This window comes from Schistocerca cancellata, chromosome 5 (genome assembly GCF_023864275.1).
Source record: "Schistocerca cancellata isolate TAMUIC-IGC-003103 chromosome 5, iqSchCanc2.1, whole genome shotgun sequence".
Taxonomy (NCBI): Eukaryota; Metazoa; Arthropoda; class Insecta; order Orthoptera; family Acrididae; genus Schistocerca; species Schistocerca cancellata.
In genome coordinates, this window is record NC_064630.1 from 504,678,332 (window position 1) to 504,694,105 (window position 15,774).

Sequence of the window (15,774 nt, forward strand, 5' to 3'; positions counted from 1 at the left end):
TAGTGTTCTGCAGCGAGTATTTGAAGATGATAGTGTTTATTTTTATTTAAGAAAAAAATTCTCTCATCAATAACAGATATATAAAACAGTAATAATAGGTAAACCAACCCTGATAATGCCAAGGAGACCAATTCATGTTTAGATACTTTTGCATGAAAACTGATCATAAAATTATAGCAGGGCATTTATCTAGTGTCTGGGGGTAGTACAGGTTCGCCATTAACTACCAATTAATCAGTTAACATAATTTAAGAAAATAAGTAACAATTCTCACAAATAACACTACTTGAATCATTTAATTACTATCCAAATGGCTTTCTCTGTTTTACTGTTCGTGATACTTCACATTATCATGTTTTATTTCATAACATGGAAGAGAGTTTTGATATTATATTGCCTCCAAAGCCACTTTCAGTATTTGACTAAGAAATGCCTCATACTGTTTAGGTGGAATACATTAAAAAGGTTTTTGTACTAAGTTATGTGCAATTTAGTACTAACCCTTCATGTATTGAACGACATTTTTCAGTCATTAATAATTAATTCAAAATTAAGAAGTCTCCATCAGAGCACATGCACACAATCTGTTCTTTGACTGATAACATATGTACTTCATTGGACCCATTATGAGAGTTAAATTCTTTTTTCTCATTTTAAATACAAACAATTTCTCTCTCTTCAAAGCACATAACTGACAAAGGAATATGAGAGAAAGTAGTGACAATAACTGTTTTTGACAGATATCTGTCACATAAATTGGGGAAACATCGCAACTTATGTTTCAGTGTAAAATGCAAAATCGGCATTAAACAAGGAATTTGAATTCAAGAGAACAGTAATCAGTAGTCAGTTACTATAAAGGTTAGTTAAGGCCTGTTGGCAGGATAATGAGCAGCAACTAAAACTTTCTGCAAATACAGAATATATTTACAAATGCACGCACTCTCTAAACTCACACACAATCATGGAAAAATTGCGCACCACATTGATGTGAGCATTGGCTCTCAACTTTGTGATACAGTGTCTGTATGTCACACTCTATAGAATTCAAGTTTTTCAACAACAGAGGCCATGCCAGAAATAGTCAGTCCTACACCATTAACCACATTTTCTTGCACTTGTAAACTGCAGCCTCTCTTCTCTTCCTATACCATTCCTCCCGATAATTTCTTTCTTCTGGCTGCTTGTACCTTCGACTCTACAAATTACATTATTTTATTTTATTTCACCAGGTCTTTGCATTCATTACTTCTCTCATGCCAGTTTGTCATTGTCTTTCAAGTATTACCATGCTGTTCTCATTTCACAGATCTAAGCCCCATCCGTGTTTTTCCCTTTTGACATACATGCTGCATATGTTAATAATGAGAAGGGGAACTTACTTTTTCCTTAAAACGTCACTCATGTTTTCACTAATGAAATCATTACATTAGCATAAAAAAGTGTGTGTATGCTCCTGAATTTGAAAACAGGGAGCACCACACAAAAAGGATAGACTGTAATGTATCAATTCAGGATGTGAAATGTAATCTTACATCTCCAGCAGCATAATCAGTGCTGTCTGGAATCTTCTGATGCTTTTTTCCCCTTTGTTGGAGAATACCATAATGGTAGCATTTCTCTGCTTATGTTATTAGAATTTGCTTCAAATTACTCAGTAAAATTCCTTGTCTGCAGCACTTACATTACTCTTGCCAATTCATCTGTATTTTTACCTTTAAGATCTTCCTTTCCTTCACAGATCACCTGTATACAGCTTTTGCGATGCTTACCACTTGTTTCTACAGTTCTTTTACTCGTCATCTGTTTCTCAACTATGCTTATACCTTCTCTTAACTTTTAATTTTTAGGCATTTTTCACAATGTGGAAGTTAATAAATAAATTTCAAAAGATTCATGTCTGTCATAGTACACTATAGTTGTTACACTGATCACTATTAGGGCAAGAAAGGATCACATACCTTTTCCACACTCTTATGTATGTTAACTGTTATACACATTATTTCATAGATGTGGGCTGAAAAATGAATATGTTTACATAGAAACACACACACACACACACACACACACACAAATAGACTGCCTTCAATAAAATTTTTTGAGTATAGTTATCAGTTGCAGAATAGTTTGGTACTAGAGATCATATTAAATATAATAATCTTGTTTAATCTTGAGACAAATCTGAATTCAATGACAACAGTAGTTAACACAAGGGACTAAAATTTGAAAGAAATTATGATTTACACTTCATACATATAAGTGATATACAATGTGTACAAGGAAGTGTTGCCTTGTACTAAGCACAAATGTGTGTACATCTTTATCAGCCCTTTCATAAAGATAAGGCGACTTGTCCAGTGTAGATTAACAATTTTTACATTTTACATCCAAGCAACTGTTCCACTTCCAGTCGTGGAACTTTACACTCATACATGTTATACAGGAACAAACAGTTACACAATCAAATGCATTTACGGCATGTATCATGTAAATGAGCACATTAGACAACCTAAGAAACTGCAGTACTTCCACCACAACAGCCTGACTTAGTCTGCTCCACTTCTTCATCATCCACAACAACCACATTTCGGCGCACACTGCCAGAACGTCCCAATGAGCCTGCTTTCTGTATGTCCTGTTCATTAGCACGTTCCATCATTCGCTGACTTAAGTCCAAAAACATTTCTTCGATTCCTCGATTCAGTTTTGCTGATGTACTGAAATGTTTTGCTCCAACTGACTGTGCATACCTGAAATCAGTTAGGCAATCATCATCATGATTCACACTTCAAAATAGATTAGCAAAAGGTGCAGTGGCCTTTACAAAACTGTGCATTTTTCTCATGAGCAAATGTCAATAAAACAAGTTCTTTTCAACCAAGAATGGCACTGAATGTCATTTTACAGCTTCTGCAGTTAAAAATATATGCATTTCACTTGTTTCTTCTCATCTAATAAGTCTCATCCTGTTACACAAGGACTTACCACCATGATACAACCCCCTTGTATTTCAGTTTAATGACAAAATATATATGCACACACAGGACTGTGACTGTACCCCTCCAGTCACAATTATACAAGTTTAAGTACTGTACATTGTAAAAGGGTGTAAATATAAAAATTTCATACTGACTGAAGTACATAGCATAAACAGTCTTATATACTCAGAACTGGACAGTAGCAGAAATCTATCTGTAACTTAAAGAGAGGAAAAAAAAACCTCTTTAGAATACAGAAAATGCTTTGCTCTTTTGACTTCTCATGTTAACTGACTTGTATATTGGTTCTTACTGTCAACAATCAACAAGAGTGGTCCACAAGGGGTACTAGATCTGAGAGAATGACAAAACTTACTGCATTCTGTGGCACAAATTGTAAAAAAAAAATTATCTTACATTGCTTCATTCTTGACATTTATGGGAATGGGCAAACAACTAGAGAGCTTATTGACTGGGCCTGGCCCATTTGTGTGCAGAAACACATTTTACTGCTAGAATAATGTGAAAATAACAACTGTTCTCACATCACTAAACTGTTTTTATGATTTGACTGTGCTGTGCAGATTTTTGTGCTGTTATTATTTTGTGGGGCCACACTGAACACACACTTATAAAGTGACAGATGGGAACATGTAATGCACCCAGAAGCACTGTCAAACATGTTAAGTTTTGGTGCTCGGGGTTATGGTGCGAGGAGTTAATAGTGCTGCATGCACTGACTGACCTTCAAATCTTTGTACACTCACATATCAACATTATTGTGACACTGTGGGGAGACACATAGTAACATGTCCACATCCACCAATGACTGTCCATCAGATGTCAACGAGCTGGTGAGGCAATGGAATGCCCTACCGAAAGGGCTGTTTACTAACCTTTTGGCTAGCATGGGAGCACACTGCAGAGAATGCACTGCTGTCCATGGTGAACACACATCCTATTAAGAACCATGTCCTGCTTTTGTAAAGTCCAGTGGACCATGATGAATTGGGTGACATGTGTAATAACTGTCTCTGAATAAACATTCCATTTCTGTTTATCTCATGTATTTCCTTCAGTTACCTTCTGTGAATGGTCCAAGTTCCATTCAATTACAGTACTTGTCAGTGACATCATGCAGAAGTTACTTTCTTCCTTAAGTTTTCCACAACAGTGTACAAAAAGATATCATGTGAATCAACCACAATTAGTTTGACAATCAACTATAATGTACCTAAAGTTATCTATTTTGATGACAATTTCAATATTTTCAGCAAAAAATATTAGAAGAAAAAATATTAAAGCCATATGTTGGAATCACCTATCAATAAAAAGATCTTTCATTATTTTACTGCTCCATTAACAATCAAATTGTTTTATTTATAAAAAACACATCACTTGTTTCAAAACATAAAAACTGTGTATGAAATGGTTAACATTATATTTTACTTATTTAACTGTTTGTATCAAAAATTGCTTCCCCAAAAAAGTGTGTTTTTTTTGGAGTTGGGAGGGATGGAGTGGGATTGAGACAAGTTAAAAATGCACACTGGTTGCCAAACTACCTAGCTACACTGCTGTCCACAAGTTCTCCACAGCATAAGTGCTTAAGCAAGATAAAAGCAAACTGCAACAAAATGTGAGGTAACAGCATCATGGAGAAGGAGAAACTCATTTCTTGACAATAACGTCACTTATGATAAAAATTGGAAGGAAGCCCACATTTTCAAGTTTCCCAATAAATGCTGTGAGGCTTAGCTAAACATGAATACGAAACTAGAATTTTCTAATTGCTAGCTTTTGGAGCACTCCTCCTTTGAACAACACGCCCACGCCCACGCCCGCGCGCACGCGCACACGCACACACCTGTGCCCCTACATGGTGCAGGCTGGACAAGCAGTGCCAGTTCTGCATTTTGGCAGGTGAACTAGGTTGTGGTTGAGATAGTGTCCGGTAAGGTGAGTGGAGGGTGAGGTGGGAGGTAGGAAGAGTGATTTAGGATTAGCTGTTAGTGGCTCGGAGGGAGGCAACTGGTATGCCAGCAGGGAATGCAGGAGGGAGGAGTGGCAGGTACAAGAATTAGGCATATGATGCGTGGTTGTCAGAGCCAGAGAGTGGGAAACACTGAATGTCACATGGGGCATGAATTGGGAGTGGCTGATGGGGCAGAGGATGAGGAAACTATACGGCGGAGGGTGCAGGGACAGCTAGTTACCAGAGAATGTGGCCATGGCGATTATGAGAGCAAAGGATGTATTGTACGACTTGACTTCCATCTGTGTAGTTCAGAGAAGCTGGTGGTGGAGGGAAGGATCCTGATGGCCCATGTTGTGAAACAGCTACTGCAATTGAGCATGTTGTGCTCAGCTACATGTTGTGCCACCATGTGGTCAAATTTGTTCTTGGCAACAGTTTGGCAGTGGTCATTTATTTTGGTAGACAGCTGGTTGGTAGTCATACCAACATAAAGACCTAGTCCATCTGCTGAAATGCACCACTGACGCTGTTCGTCCAGATGACACCGTGTAAGGGCATGGGCATGTACGTGTTCTGTTCCACGAGTATTATACTCTAGCTCAAAAAAGGATTACTCTGAAACCTATCAAGTTTTCTTTCCTTTTGTGTATGCCTACCAATGACTCAACATTTTTGCTTCTTCGCATGTGATCTCCTTTAATCCAAAAGTATTTCAATTTTACCAGAACTTTCCTACAATATTTAAACTAAAATTTTCTTATCTGACATCTGATTCCCACAATGGCTTACATAGTTAAAATATTTGTTTTCTGTTTCTCTGTATTCTTTATAGAAACCACAATATCAGTCATTTTTGTTAATGCAATGTAATATTTTGTTAGCATTATCTTAATTTCAGTATTATAAATCGAATAATAATTTATTTCATGGGAAGCTCATAAATAAAATTTCTTTTATCACTATTGTTCCTCCACAAAATTCCTTAACATTAACACATAATTAAAGTAACTGTTACACATAAATTGTACAATATGACTTACAAGTTTCATACTCTTTAAAAATTACATCAACCTGGTACTCATTAAATTAAGTGCTTTCACTTTTTCTGCATCACAAAATAGGTGAGAAATGTGATCATACACAAATACAAAACAATTTGAACATCCATACCAACTTTCTAAAACCCGTCTTACTAGTCCAAATATTGTACTTCCACTCCTTTTCTGCTTGTTATTGGCTAGTTGATAAAAAGTTTACTAAACTGTATAGGTGCTACTAGATGCATTAAGTCACTGAAAGATGAATATGAGTAAAAACAAAAAGTAAAAACAAAAGTAAAGCAAAAGCATTAGAACTATGGGCAGTCAGCTTAAGAATATATATGCTTTAACAGCTGTTATCAACGATGTTAAAAGTTGATTACTGCCACCACAATATTTTTCCCAGAATCTTCCAATCCAACATTTGGACTGGCAAGTGTGCAACCGAGTTCTCAGATGGAGGCACCAGCAAGGAGGTTGAACTCTGGGTTGGAAGACTCTTGCAGAACTATGTGCTACCAATACCTGAGAACTTTTAACAGCTGTCAGCTTATTTTTCTTCCACAATCATTTTCTTCACTTTTACCCATTACTTCTCTCATTGAATGTCCAACCAACTAGAGAGGATAGTAACTGAAGTGCATCGGCTAATTTGCTTCACAGAATTTGCAGGGTTACTTTTTTCTTATTCTTTCGAGACAAGGTCCTGGACCTTTCTAATCACTAAATGTGCAATACTTTCTGCAGAATATTGGGAATAAGGACACAGAAACAATACTGCATGCAGAACTTCAAGATTTACTGCCAAGAGCTGCTGTATAATTTCTTTATTGACAACCAGTTTCAGTCCATGGACCATCATTTGGTTCATAAAATATTTACATCGAACTAAACAACATAAAATCAGTGGCCTGGTAGGATAGCATAAATATCTTATGAACTTGATAATGATTTGTGAACCAAAATTGGTTTTTCAATAAAGAAATTTTACTGCAGCTCTTGGTGGTAAATAATGCTGTTCTTCAAATATTTATGAGCTGTGACACTACATTTTTTAAAATATCTTATGAATTTGAAGTCTTGCCCAGTACTGTAATCCATTTTTAATTCATTTGGTAAACAAATTCTGAACTAATCATAAGCAATAATTTCTCAGTGCTACAAACATCTGTTCATTAACTTTTTTGTATTCAGTCTCCTGTACTGATTACACATATTCCTAAAATAAATTACAGCATAAAGTTCATACAGTGCTGTACATCTGAATTAAACAGATCTTAATGTGCAAAAAGGGTATAAATATTTCCTGGCAATGAAGCAAAGTCATGTCCTTTTTAACTTGTCTTGATGCAGAATGCTGTACTATGACATATGGATTCCTCGTAAGTGAAGTACACTGACAAGTACGACATGCCTTTGGTATAATGCATTCAAAACAGCAATAATGTATATATCGTACTCTGCATAATTGGCAGCCAGCAGTTTGTCTTGCAATTCTTTTTAAAATGCTGATGTCTTAAAACTGTATCACACTCAAACTGTGTTTGTATTAAGAATGAGATTTTCACCCTGCAGCGGAGTGTCCGCTGATATGAAACTTCCTGGCAGATAAGAACTGTGTGCCAGACCGAGACTTGAACTAGGGACCTTTGCCTTCGATAAGTGATCAGTTCTTTATGCTATACACTAAATGCATGTCACTGAAAGACAATGTCAAATTTAAACTTGTATGCATTTCAATATAAATGTATGTGTGTGTGTGTGTGTGTGTGTGTGTGTGTGTGTGTGTGTGTGTGTGTGTGTGTGTGTGCGCGCGTTTGGTCCACTGTTTAATTAGGCTGCGTGTCTCAGCATGTTCCGTACTGTGCTCTTAGTCAAGCTGCAAAGCATCTCTCACAACCTTATAATTCTGCAAAGACTTTCTTCTTATGACCAGAAGATATAAAATGTCATTTTACTGTGTGTAATGAAAGATGCTAGTCAACTGCTGTGAATTCCTCAGTGGTGGCCAGGAGAGGGAGGGAGAGGGAGGGGAGAGAGAGGGGGAGAGAGAAAGGGAGGAGAGGGGGAGAGAGAAAGGGAGGAGAGGGGGAGAGAGAAAGGGAGGAGAGGGGGAGAGAGAAAGGGAGGAGAGGGGGAGAGAGAAAGGGAGGAGAGGGGGAGAGAGAAAGGGGGAGAGAGAAAGGGGGAGTGGGGGGGAGTGGGGGGTGAGAGGGGGGTGGAGAGACAGAGGGGGGGTGGAGAGACAGAGGGGGGGTGGAGAGACAGGGGGGGGTGGAGAGACAGGGGGGGGGTGGAGAGACAGGGGGGGTGGAGAGACAGGGGGGGGGGTGGAGAGACAGGGGGGGGGTGGAGAGACAGGGGGGGTGGAGAGACAGGGGGGGTGGAGAGACAGAGGGGGTGGAGAGACAGAGGGGGTGGAGAGACAGGGGGGGTGGAGAGACAGGGGGGGTGGAGAGACAGGGGGGGTGGAGAGACAGGGGGGGTGGAGAGACAGGGGGGGTGGAGAGACAGGGGGGGTGGAGAGACAGGGGGGGTGGAGAGACAGGGGGGGTGGAGAGACAGGGGGGGGTGGAGAGACAGGGGGGGTGGAGAGACAGGGGGGGTGGAGAGACAGGGGGGGTGGAGAGACAGGGGGGGTGGAGAGACAGGGGGGGTGGAGAGACAGGGGGGGTGGAGAGACAGGGGGGGTGGAGAGACAGGGGGGGTGGAGAGACAGGGGGGGTGGAGAGACAGGGGGGGTGGAGAGACAGGGGGGGTGGAGAGACAGGGGGGGTGGAGAGACAGGGGGGGTGGAGAGACAGGGGGGGTGGAGAGACAGGGGGGGTGGAGAGACAGGGGGGGTGGAGAGACAGGGGGGGTGGAGAGACAGGGGGGGTGGAGAGACAGGGGGGGTGGAGAGACAGGGGGGGGTGGAGAGACAGGGGGGGGTGGAGAGACAGGGGGGGTGGAGAGACAGGGGGGGTGGAGAGACAGGGGGGGTGGAGAGACAGGGGGGGTGGAGAGACAGGGGGGGTGGAGAGACAGGGGGGGTGGAGAGACAGGGGGGGTGGAGAGACAGGGGGGGTGGAGAGACAGGGGGGGTGGAGAGACAGGGGGGGTGGAGAGACAGGGGGGGTGGAGAGACAGGGGGGGTGGAGAGACAGGGGGGGTGGAGAGACAGGGGGGGTGGAGAGACAGGGGGGGTGGAGAGACAGGGGGGGTGGAGAGACAGGGGGGGTGGAGAGACAGGGGGGGTGGAGAGACAGGGGGGGTGGAGAGACAGGGGGGGTGGAGAGACAGGGGGGGTGGAGAGACAGGGGGGGTGGAGAGACAGGGGGGGTGGAGAGACAGGGGGGGTGGAGAGACAGGGGGGGTGGAGAGACAGGGGGGGTGGAGAGACAGGGGGGGTGGAGAGACAGGGGGGGTGGAGAGACAGGGGGGGTGGAGAGACAGGGGGGTGGAGAGACAGGGGGGGTGGAGAGACAGGGGGGTGGAGAGACAGGGGGGGTGGAGAGACAGGGGGGGTGGAGAGACAGGGGGGGGAGAGACAGGGGGGGGAGAGACAGGGGGGGGAGAGACAGGGGGGGGAGACAGGGGGGGGAGAGACAGGGGGGGGAGAGACAGGGGGGGAGAGACAGGGGGGGAGAGACAGGGGGGGAGAGACAGGGGGGGGAGAGACAGGGGGGGAGAGACAGGGGGGGGAGAGACAGGGGGGGAGAGACAGGGGGGGAGAGACAGGGGGGAGAGAGACAGGGGGGAGAGAGACAGGGGGGAGAGAGACAGGGGGGAGAGAGACAGGGGGGAGAGAGACAGGGGGGAGAGAGACAGGGGGGGGAGAGACAGGGGGGAGAGAGACAGGGGGGAGAGAGACAGGGGGGGGAGAGACAGGGGGGGGAGACAGGGGGGGAGAGACAGGGGGGGGGAGACAGGGGGGGAGAGACAGGGGGGAGAGACAGGGGGGAGAGACAGGGGGGAGAGACAGGGGGGAGAGACAGGGGGGAGAGACAGGGGGGAGAGACAGGGGGGAGAGACAGGGGGGAGAGACAGGGGGGAGAGACAGGGGGGAGAGACAGGGGGGAGAGACAGGGGGGAGAGACAGGGGGGAGAGACAGGGGGGAGAGACAGGGGGGAGAGACAGGGGGGAGAGACAGGGGGGAGAGACAGGGGGGAGATATCGGGTGGGGGGGGAGATATATCAGGTGGGGGGGAGATATATCAGGTGGGGGGGGAGATATATCAGGTGGGGGGGGAGATATATCAGGTGGGGGGGAGATATATCAGGTGGGGGGGAGATATATCAGGTGGGGGGGAGATATATCAGGTGGGGGGGAGATATATCAGGATATCAGGTGGGGGGGAGATATATCAGGTGGGGGGAGATATATCAGGTGGGGGGGAGATATATCAGGTGGGGGGGGAGATATATCAGGTGGGGGGGGAGATATATCAGGTGGGGGGGGAGATATATCAGGTGGGGGGGGAGATATATCAGGTGGGGGGGGAGATATATCAGGTGGGGGGGAGATATATCAGGTGGAGGGGAGATATATCAGGTGGAGGGGAGATATATCAGGTGGAGGGGAGATATCAGGTGGGGGGAGATATCAGGTGGGGGGAGATATCAGGTGGGGGGAGATATCAGGTGGGGGGAGATATCAGGTGGGGGGAGATATCAGGTGGGGGGAGATATCAGGTGGGGGGAGATATCAGGTGGGGGGAGATATCAGGTGGGGGGAGATATCAGGTGGGGGGAGATATCAGGTGGGGGGAGATATCAGGTGGGGGGAGATATCAGGTGGGGGGAGATATCAGGTGGGGGGAGATATCAGGTGGGGGGAGATATCAGGTGGGGGGAGATATCAGGTGGGGGGAGATATCAGGTGGGGGGAGATATCAGGTGGGGGGAGATATCAGGTGGGGGGAGATATCAGGTGGGGGGAGATATCAGGTGGGGGGAGATATCAGGTGGGGGGAGATATCAGGTGGGGGAGATATCACGTGGGGGGAGGGTTGAGGGGGGGGAGGGTTGAGGGTGTGGAGGGTTGAGAGGGGGGAGGGTAGAGGGGGGGGGGAGGGATGAGGTTATCGTTTAATGTTCAATCCATGATAGGATAATTAGAGACTGGAAAAAGACTGGTGTGCCTTTTCAAAGGCACCCTGGCACTGGCTTTGTGAGATTTAGTGAAGTTTGTGAAACGTGTGAATCTGGATGGCAGGATGAGGATTAATGCTGCAGTCTCCACAAATACAATCATGTTAGCAAATAAATTCTATTCACACTTCTATCCATAAATGAGGGAAGTAAATGAGTCGTGAAATCACATACCCTCATATCAAATAAAGGAAAAATCAGTAGTGGAAGAACAACAACATGAAATAGAATAGATTCCTATTCTGTGTGTCATAGAAGAGGCATTGAACAGCAGACAGGCACATTAACAGATGACTGTACATCTGGAGGAGGACTGTTTGATAGACTATAACATTCTTCTTTCAACTTATCTAGCTCTCACTAACAAAAAACAATGATCAATCCTATTCTCACAGGTGCTGCACTGATTCAAATGGAACTTTAGTTTTATAATCTTTACACATTCACACCCAGTTTGGACACCAGATCGAGAAACATTTTCCTTGAGGTAACCAAACATGTACGATATACTGGTATCACTACAATTGCTTCCTTGTCCTGGTGTCTGAATGACCTGCCCATCTTTTTAACTTTCCCCGATCTACCCCTCTCTCCTCCCAATTTGTTTTTATGTGTGTGTATCAACAATACTACAGATTTCACATCAAGAAGGTAAGTATTGGCCAGCAATGATGTGTTAGAATTTATTAAATATCACACTGTGAAGGCCCTGGTCTATAATCAGAAAACCCCATTGTGTTGCCTCAAATCCATTAAGCGTGTTTAAAAGGAGAAATTACAGGTAACAGCAGGACAGAACCACATCACAGGGGAAATTCAGTTAACTGTAACAAAGACGGTTAATTGATTTAGTTATTAATTACTGTAGCATTTGAGGTCTCATTGGAAATAATTATGATATTCCATAGAATGATGGAGAACTTCCAATTTTATGGGGTGCAGTGAAAATGCCTTCAACTAGTTTAGGATACACATGTAGATAAATGGAAGGCCAGCAGGAACTTTGAATCTAAAGTAAGATGATTACTGTATTTTAGATACTCCAAGAATAACATTTCATTTCTCTCACTGTAACAATGTAAGTTAATAAATGGCTTCATTAGAAAGAAAGAATATTTAGGAACAATTTTCCATGTACAAACTGCAATAGCATGTTTCAGTACTGATGCCAAAAAGCAATATCTGAATCAGTCAGGTGATGCACTTCCATTATTTAGTAATGGTTTTAGGTTGAGTTTGTGCACAGTTCTGTGAGCAGATGGTATTGTGACTCCAGCCTGAACTGCTAAATAGTGCAGAAGATTTTTAGGACTTCTTTCTGAAACCATTCCCAACTCATCTGGCTTATTCTCAGTTAAAACCAATGCATCAAACTGCCACATTGTATGGGCTGGAGCAACAGGCAATGATTGGAGCCAGCCTAAGAGGGTATTGGTTCTCATGTAATGCCAGACAACACTTGCATCATACATTAAACACCCTGTATTTAATTATCATCACAATGAAACTACCTGTTCAGAGGAAAAACATGCACTTATCAAGTAGCAAATAATACACACACACACACACACACACACACACACACACACACACACACACACACACACACAAGCTTTATTTAAGCATGAAAACATCTCTCTGCTCTTCTCCTCTCACTTATGATTTCAGCAATAACAGTAGAGTTAGCAACTGCTGTACACTCATTTCAGTCAGTGGTTATAGGATTCTATTTCGAACTACTTATTTATTACTTGCATATTAAAGAAAAATAATGAAAATGTTTAGGCTGAGATCAAATGGTGTTTATGTTCACCAATATGTCATTGGTAGCATACACACACAGCTGGTTACCACAGCTTGGTGGAGAGGGAAGTAAATTTCAAACATTGCACCAGTAACACAGATTAGCTACAGACCAATAAACCTGAAGTGAAATTATGGGTATACCAGCCAGAAAAAAATGACAAAATAATTTTACAAGGTGCACATTAAGTATTAGAAAAGTTATTTAGCATGAATATCTGACACTTATTGAATTAGTGACTGATAGTTTATTCAAGGAAAATATTTTTTCTGAATGAACTTACTCTTCAGCAACTTCAATAGGAACTGTTCTCTGTTTCTCCAAATCAATTTTGTTTCCACAAATTATTAAACATATGTCACTTCCAAGCATCTTCTTCAGTTCCTTCACCCAGTTTTTCACCTACAGAAAATACAGCATAATTAGAATTCCCATTATTTTTGGGTACGCAGAATCAGACCAAACTTAATAAATACATCTGTGCATGCACACACACACACACACACACACACACACACACACACACACACGGGGAGGGGGGGGGCCCTTGTGCAACTTGACATTTTTTATATTCCTAAGCCCCTGCCAAAGATGAAATAAGCTTTCAGCTGTTACTTTTTTTACTTTGTTTCTCAAAAGCAGCTACACTTGGTATTGGTGTTGTTAAAATGCGTGTCTCTGAATTTACTTCATTCGGATTCATGATGCACAAAACCACAGCATAAAAGTTTCAAGACAAGATTCTTGCTAGCCCACTTCATATTTAAGCATTTGTCCCATTTATTTAGCACCAATTTTCTATTTAAACGTTTGTTGCTTTATGGCTTACGTAAAGAGTAAATTTATTCATAATAAATAGTTCTATTAGGGGAGACTGGAAAGTAATGCCGTTTCTGTGCACATTGATATTCATCTATCATCTACCAGCTCACTGTACACTTAAAAGTCATGCCAAAGGCATTTTAAGGCCAGAGTGACTTGTTTACTAATAAATAATTTTTTTCTTAAATTTAAAGTGAAATGGCCAGCAAAATACCAGAAGACATACATATGCAGCACTGTATGCTTTTTGAGTTTTGCAAGGTTAGTAGCACAATATTTGCTACCAAAAACATTTGCATTGTTTATCAAAGTGCATTAGATGTTCACAAATACCAAAGATGGTTTTCAAGGTTCAAATCTGGTAATTCTGATCTTTCCAAATCATGTTGATCAGGAAGGCCAATAAATTTAGACAATGGCATGTTAAGGGCAGAAGTGGAAACAAATCTGTGTCAATCAAGGAACAGTCAAACATAGTTAACCAACCTTGGTTAAGCATCCATTAATATTTGCAGCAGATTGGTAAAGACAAACAAAGCTAACCAATCTACCACATGCAGCTTATTGGTTCAACAGCACAATACAGAATCATTTTTTGATCACTGGAGATGAAAAATGGGCCCTCTAATCCAAATCACTAACAGTAGTGACTCAAGGCACTTTTGTGTCTTTGTGGAGTATTCACATGTTCTTTCATTTTGAAATGCCGAAACCTGGAGAACCCTCAAATGCAGATCTTTATTGCTAACAACTGGATTGGGTAAAATGCTCTTTAATTGAAAAGTGCCCAGTAATGGCCAACAGAAACAGCGTTATTCTGTAACACAATAATACAGGACCACACTGTGCAAGACAAAGCCTGGAAAAAGTTAATAAATTGGGGTGGGCGACACTGACTCACCCACTGCGGTTGTCCATTATTGCACCATCGGACTTCCATTTATTCTGATCATTACAACACTTTCTAAGTGGTAAAAAATGTGAAAATGCTGATGATATCCAAAATGCTACCTGCACATATTTTGTTCAAAAACCATTTGGTTTGTATTGATTGGACATTGAAAATTTGCACACTAGATGGAAAAAAGTTGTCGATAATGAGGATGATTACATCATTGATTACAAATAAAAATTCATTTATTTATCTGTTTGAAATTAACGTAAAAAGACATTACTTTCTTGTCCCCCTAACATGTACATTGTTATCACTCACAATGTTCATATATTATTAATTTTATGATAATTTATCTGTGACCCATTGCAAAACACTGGTGTTCATCTCCAGGCATCAAAGAATACAAACCACTTAAATACTATTCACATTACTGACAAAATACATTATAACATCAGGTAAAACGAGTACTGCTAAATAAGGTAAATGAACATTCTTACTATTTACCTAGATTATCTTTGACAGCTAATACACATACATACACCACTGCTTATATTTCTAAACTTACAAAATTAATGTGGTTTACATGTTGGTCGTTTGTCAAAATACATAGCAAAAAATTATCGTTATTATTGCCTTATCATGACACTGCACACACCGTGTACACAGATGGGATCAGAGGTACCATTACTAACATACACAATGACCCCCTCAGCTATGAGATAATTGTTGTAACAAAATTGTTATACATGCTGATTCGACTGTCTTTCTTCCCGTACCCTTTTATCTTTCTTACTGAGTTTTCTTTACTTATCTACAACTCACTGTTCATTCATATTCCTTAATAAGTATACACTTTCATCTCCTTTACAATCTCTGCCTTCAAAAATCACTATAAAAAGAGCAGGAGCTGGAAAGCTACTATGAGTACTGTTTTCCGTTATGTGTTTGTACACTCCATACATCAGTCCACTACAGGCGAGTGGTTGCCTTCCCTTTATCTTACATAAATATTTTATTATTTCTGTTACACCACTAGCAGCACAAGAGTATAGTTCCTTGTTGTCTCTGACATGAACTAAAATCTGTGTGTAATCTGTCACTGTATGGGAATTCCATTTAGATA

At 42.0% G+C, this 15,774-nt stretch overlaps 1 protein-coding gene across 1 annotated transcript in view; it reads right to left on the bottom strand.

The window, feature by feature from the left end:
• Nucleotides 1-2,145: 2,145 nt before the first annotated feature.
• The window catches only part of LOC126188910 (ras-related protein Rab-21), a 43,686-nt gene continuing 30,057 nt past the window's right edge, over nt 2,146-15,774 (bottom strand). The window contains exons 3-4 of the mRNA XM_049930607.1: nt 13,218-13,336; nt 2,146-2,750 (exon numbers count right to left, since the gene is read on the bottom strand). Coding sequence (XP_049786564.1) covers nt 2,510-2,750; nt 13,218-13,336 — 360 coding nt within the window. The 3' untranslated portion in view covers nt 2,146-2,509. The remainder of the gene's footprint in view (nt 2,751-13,217; nt 13,337-15,774) is intronic.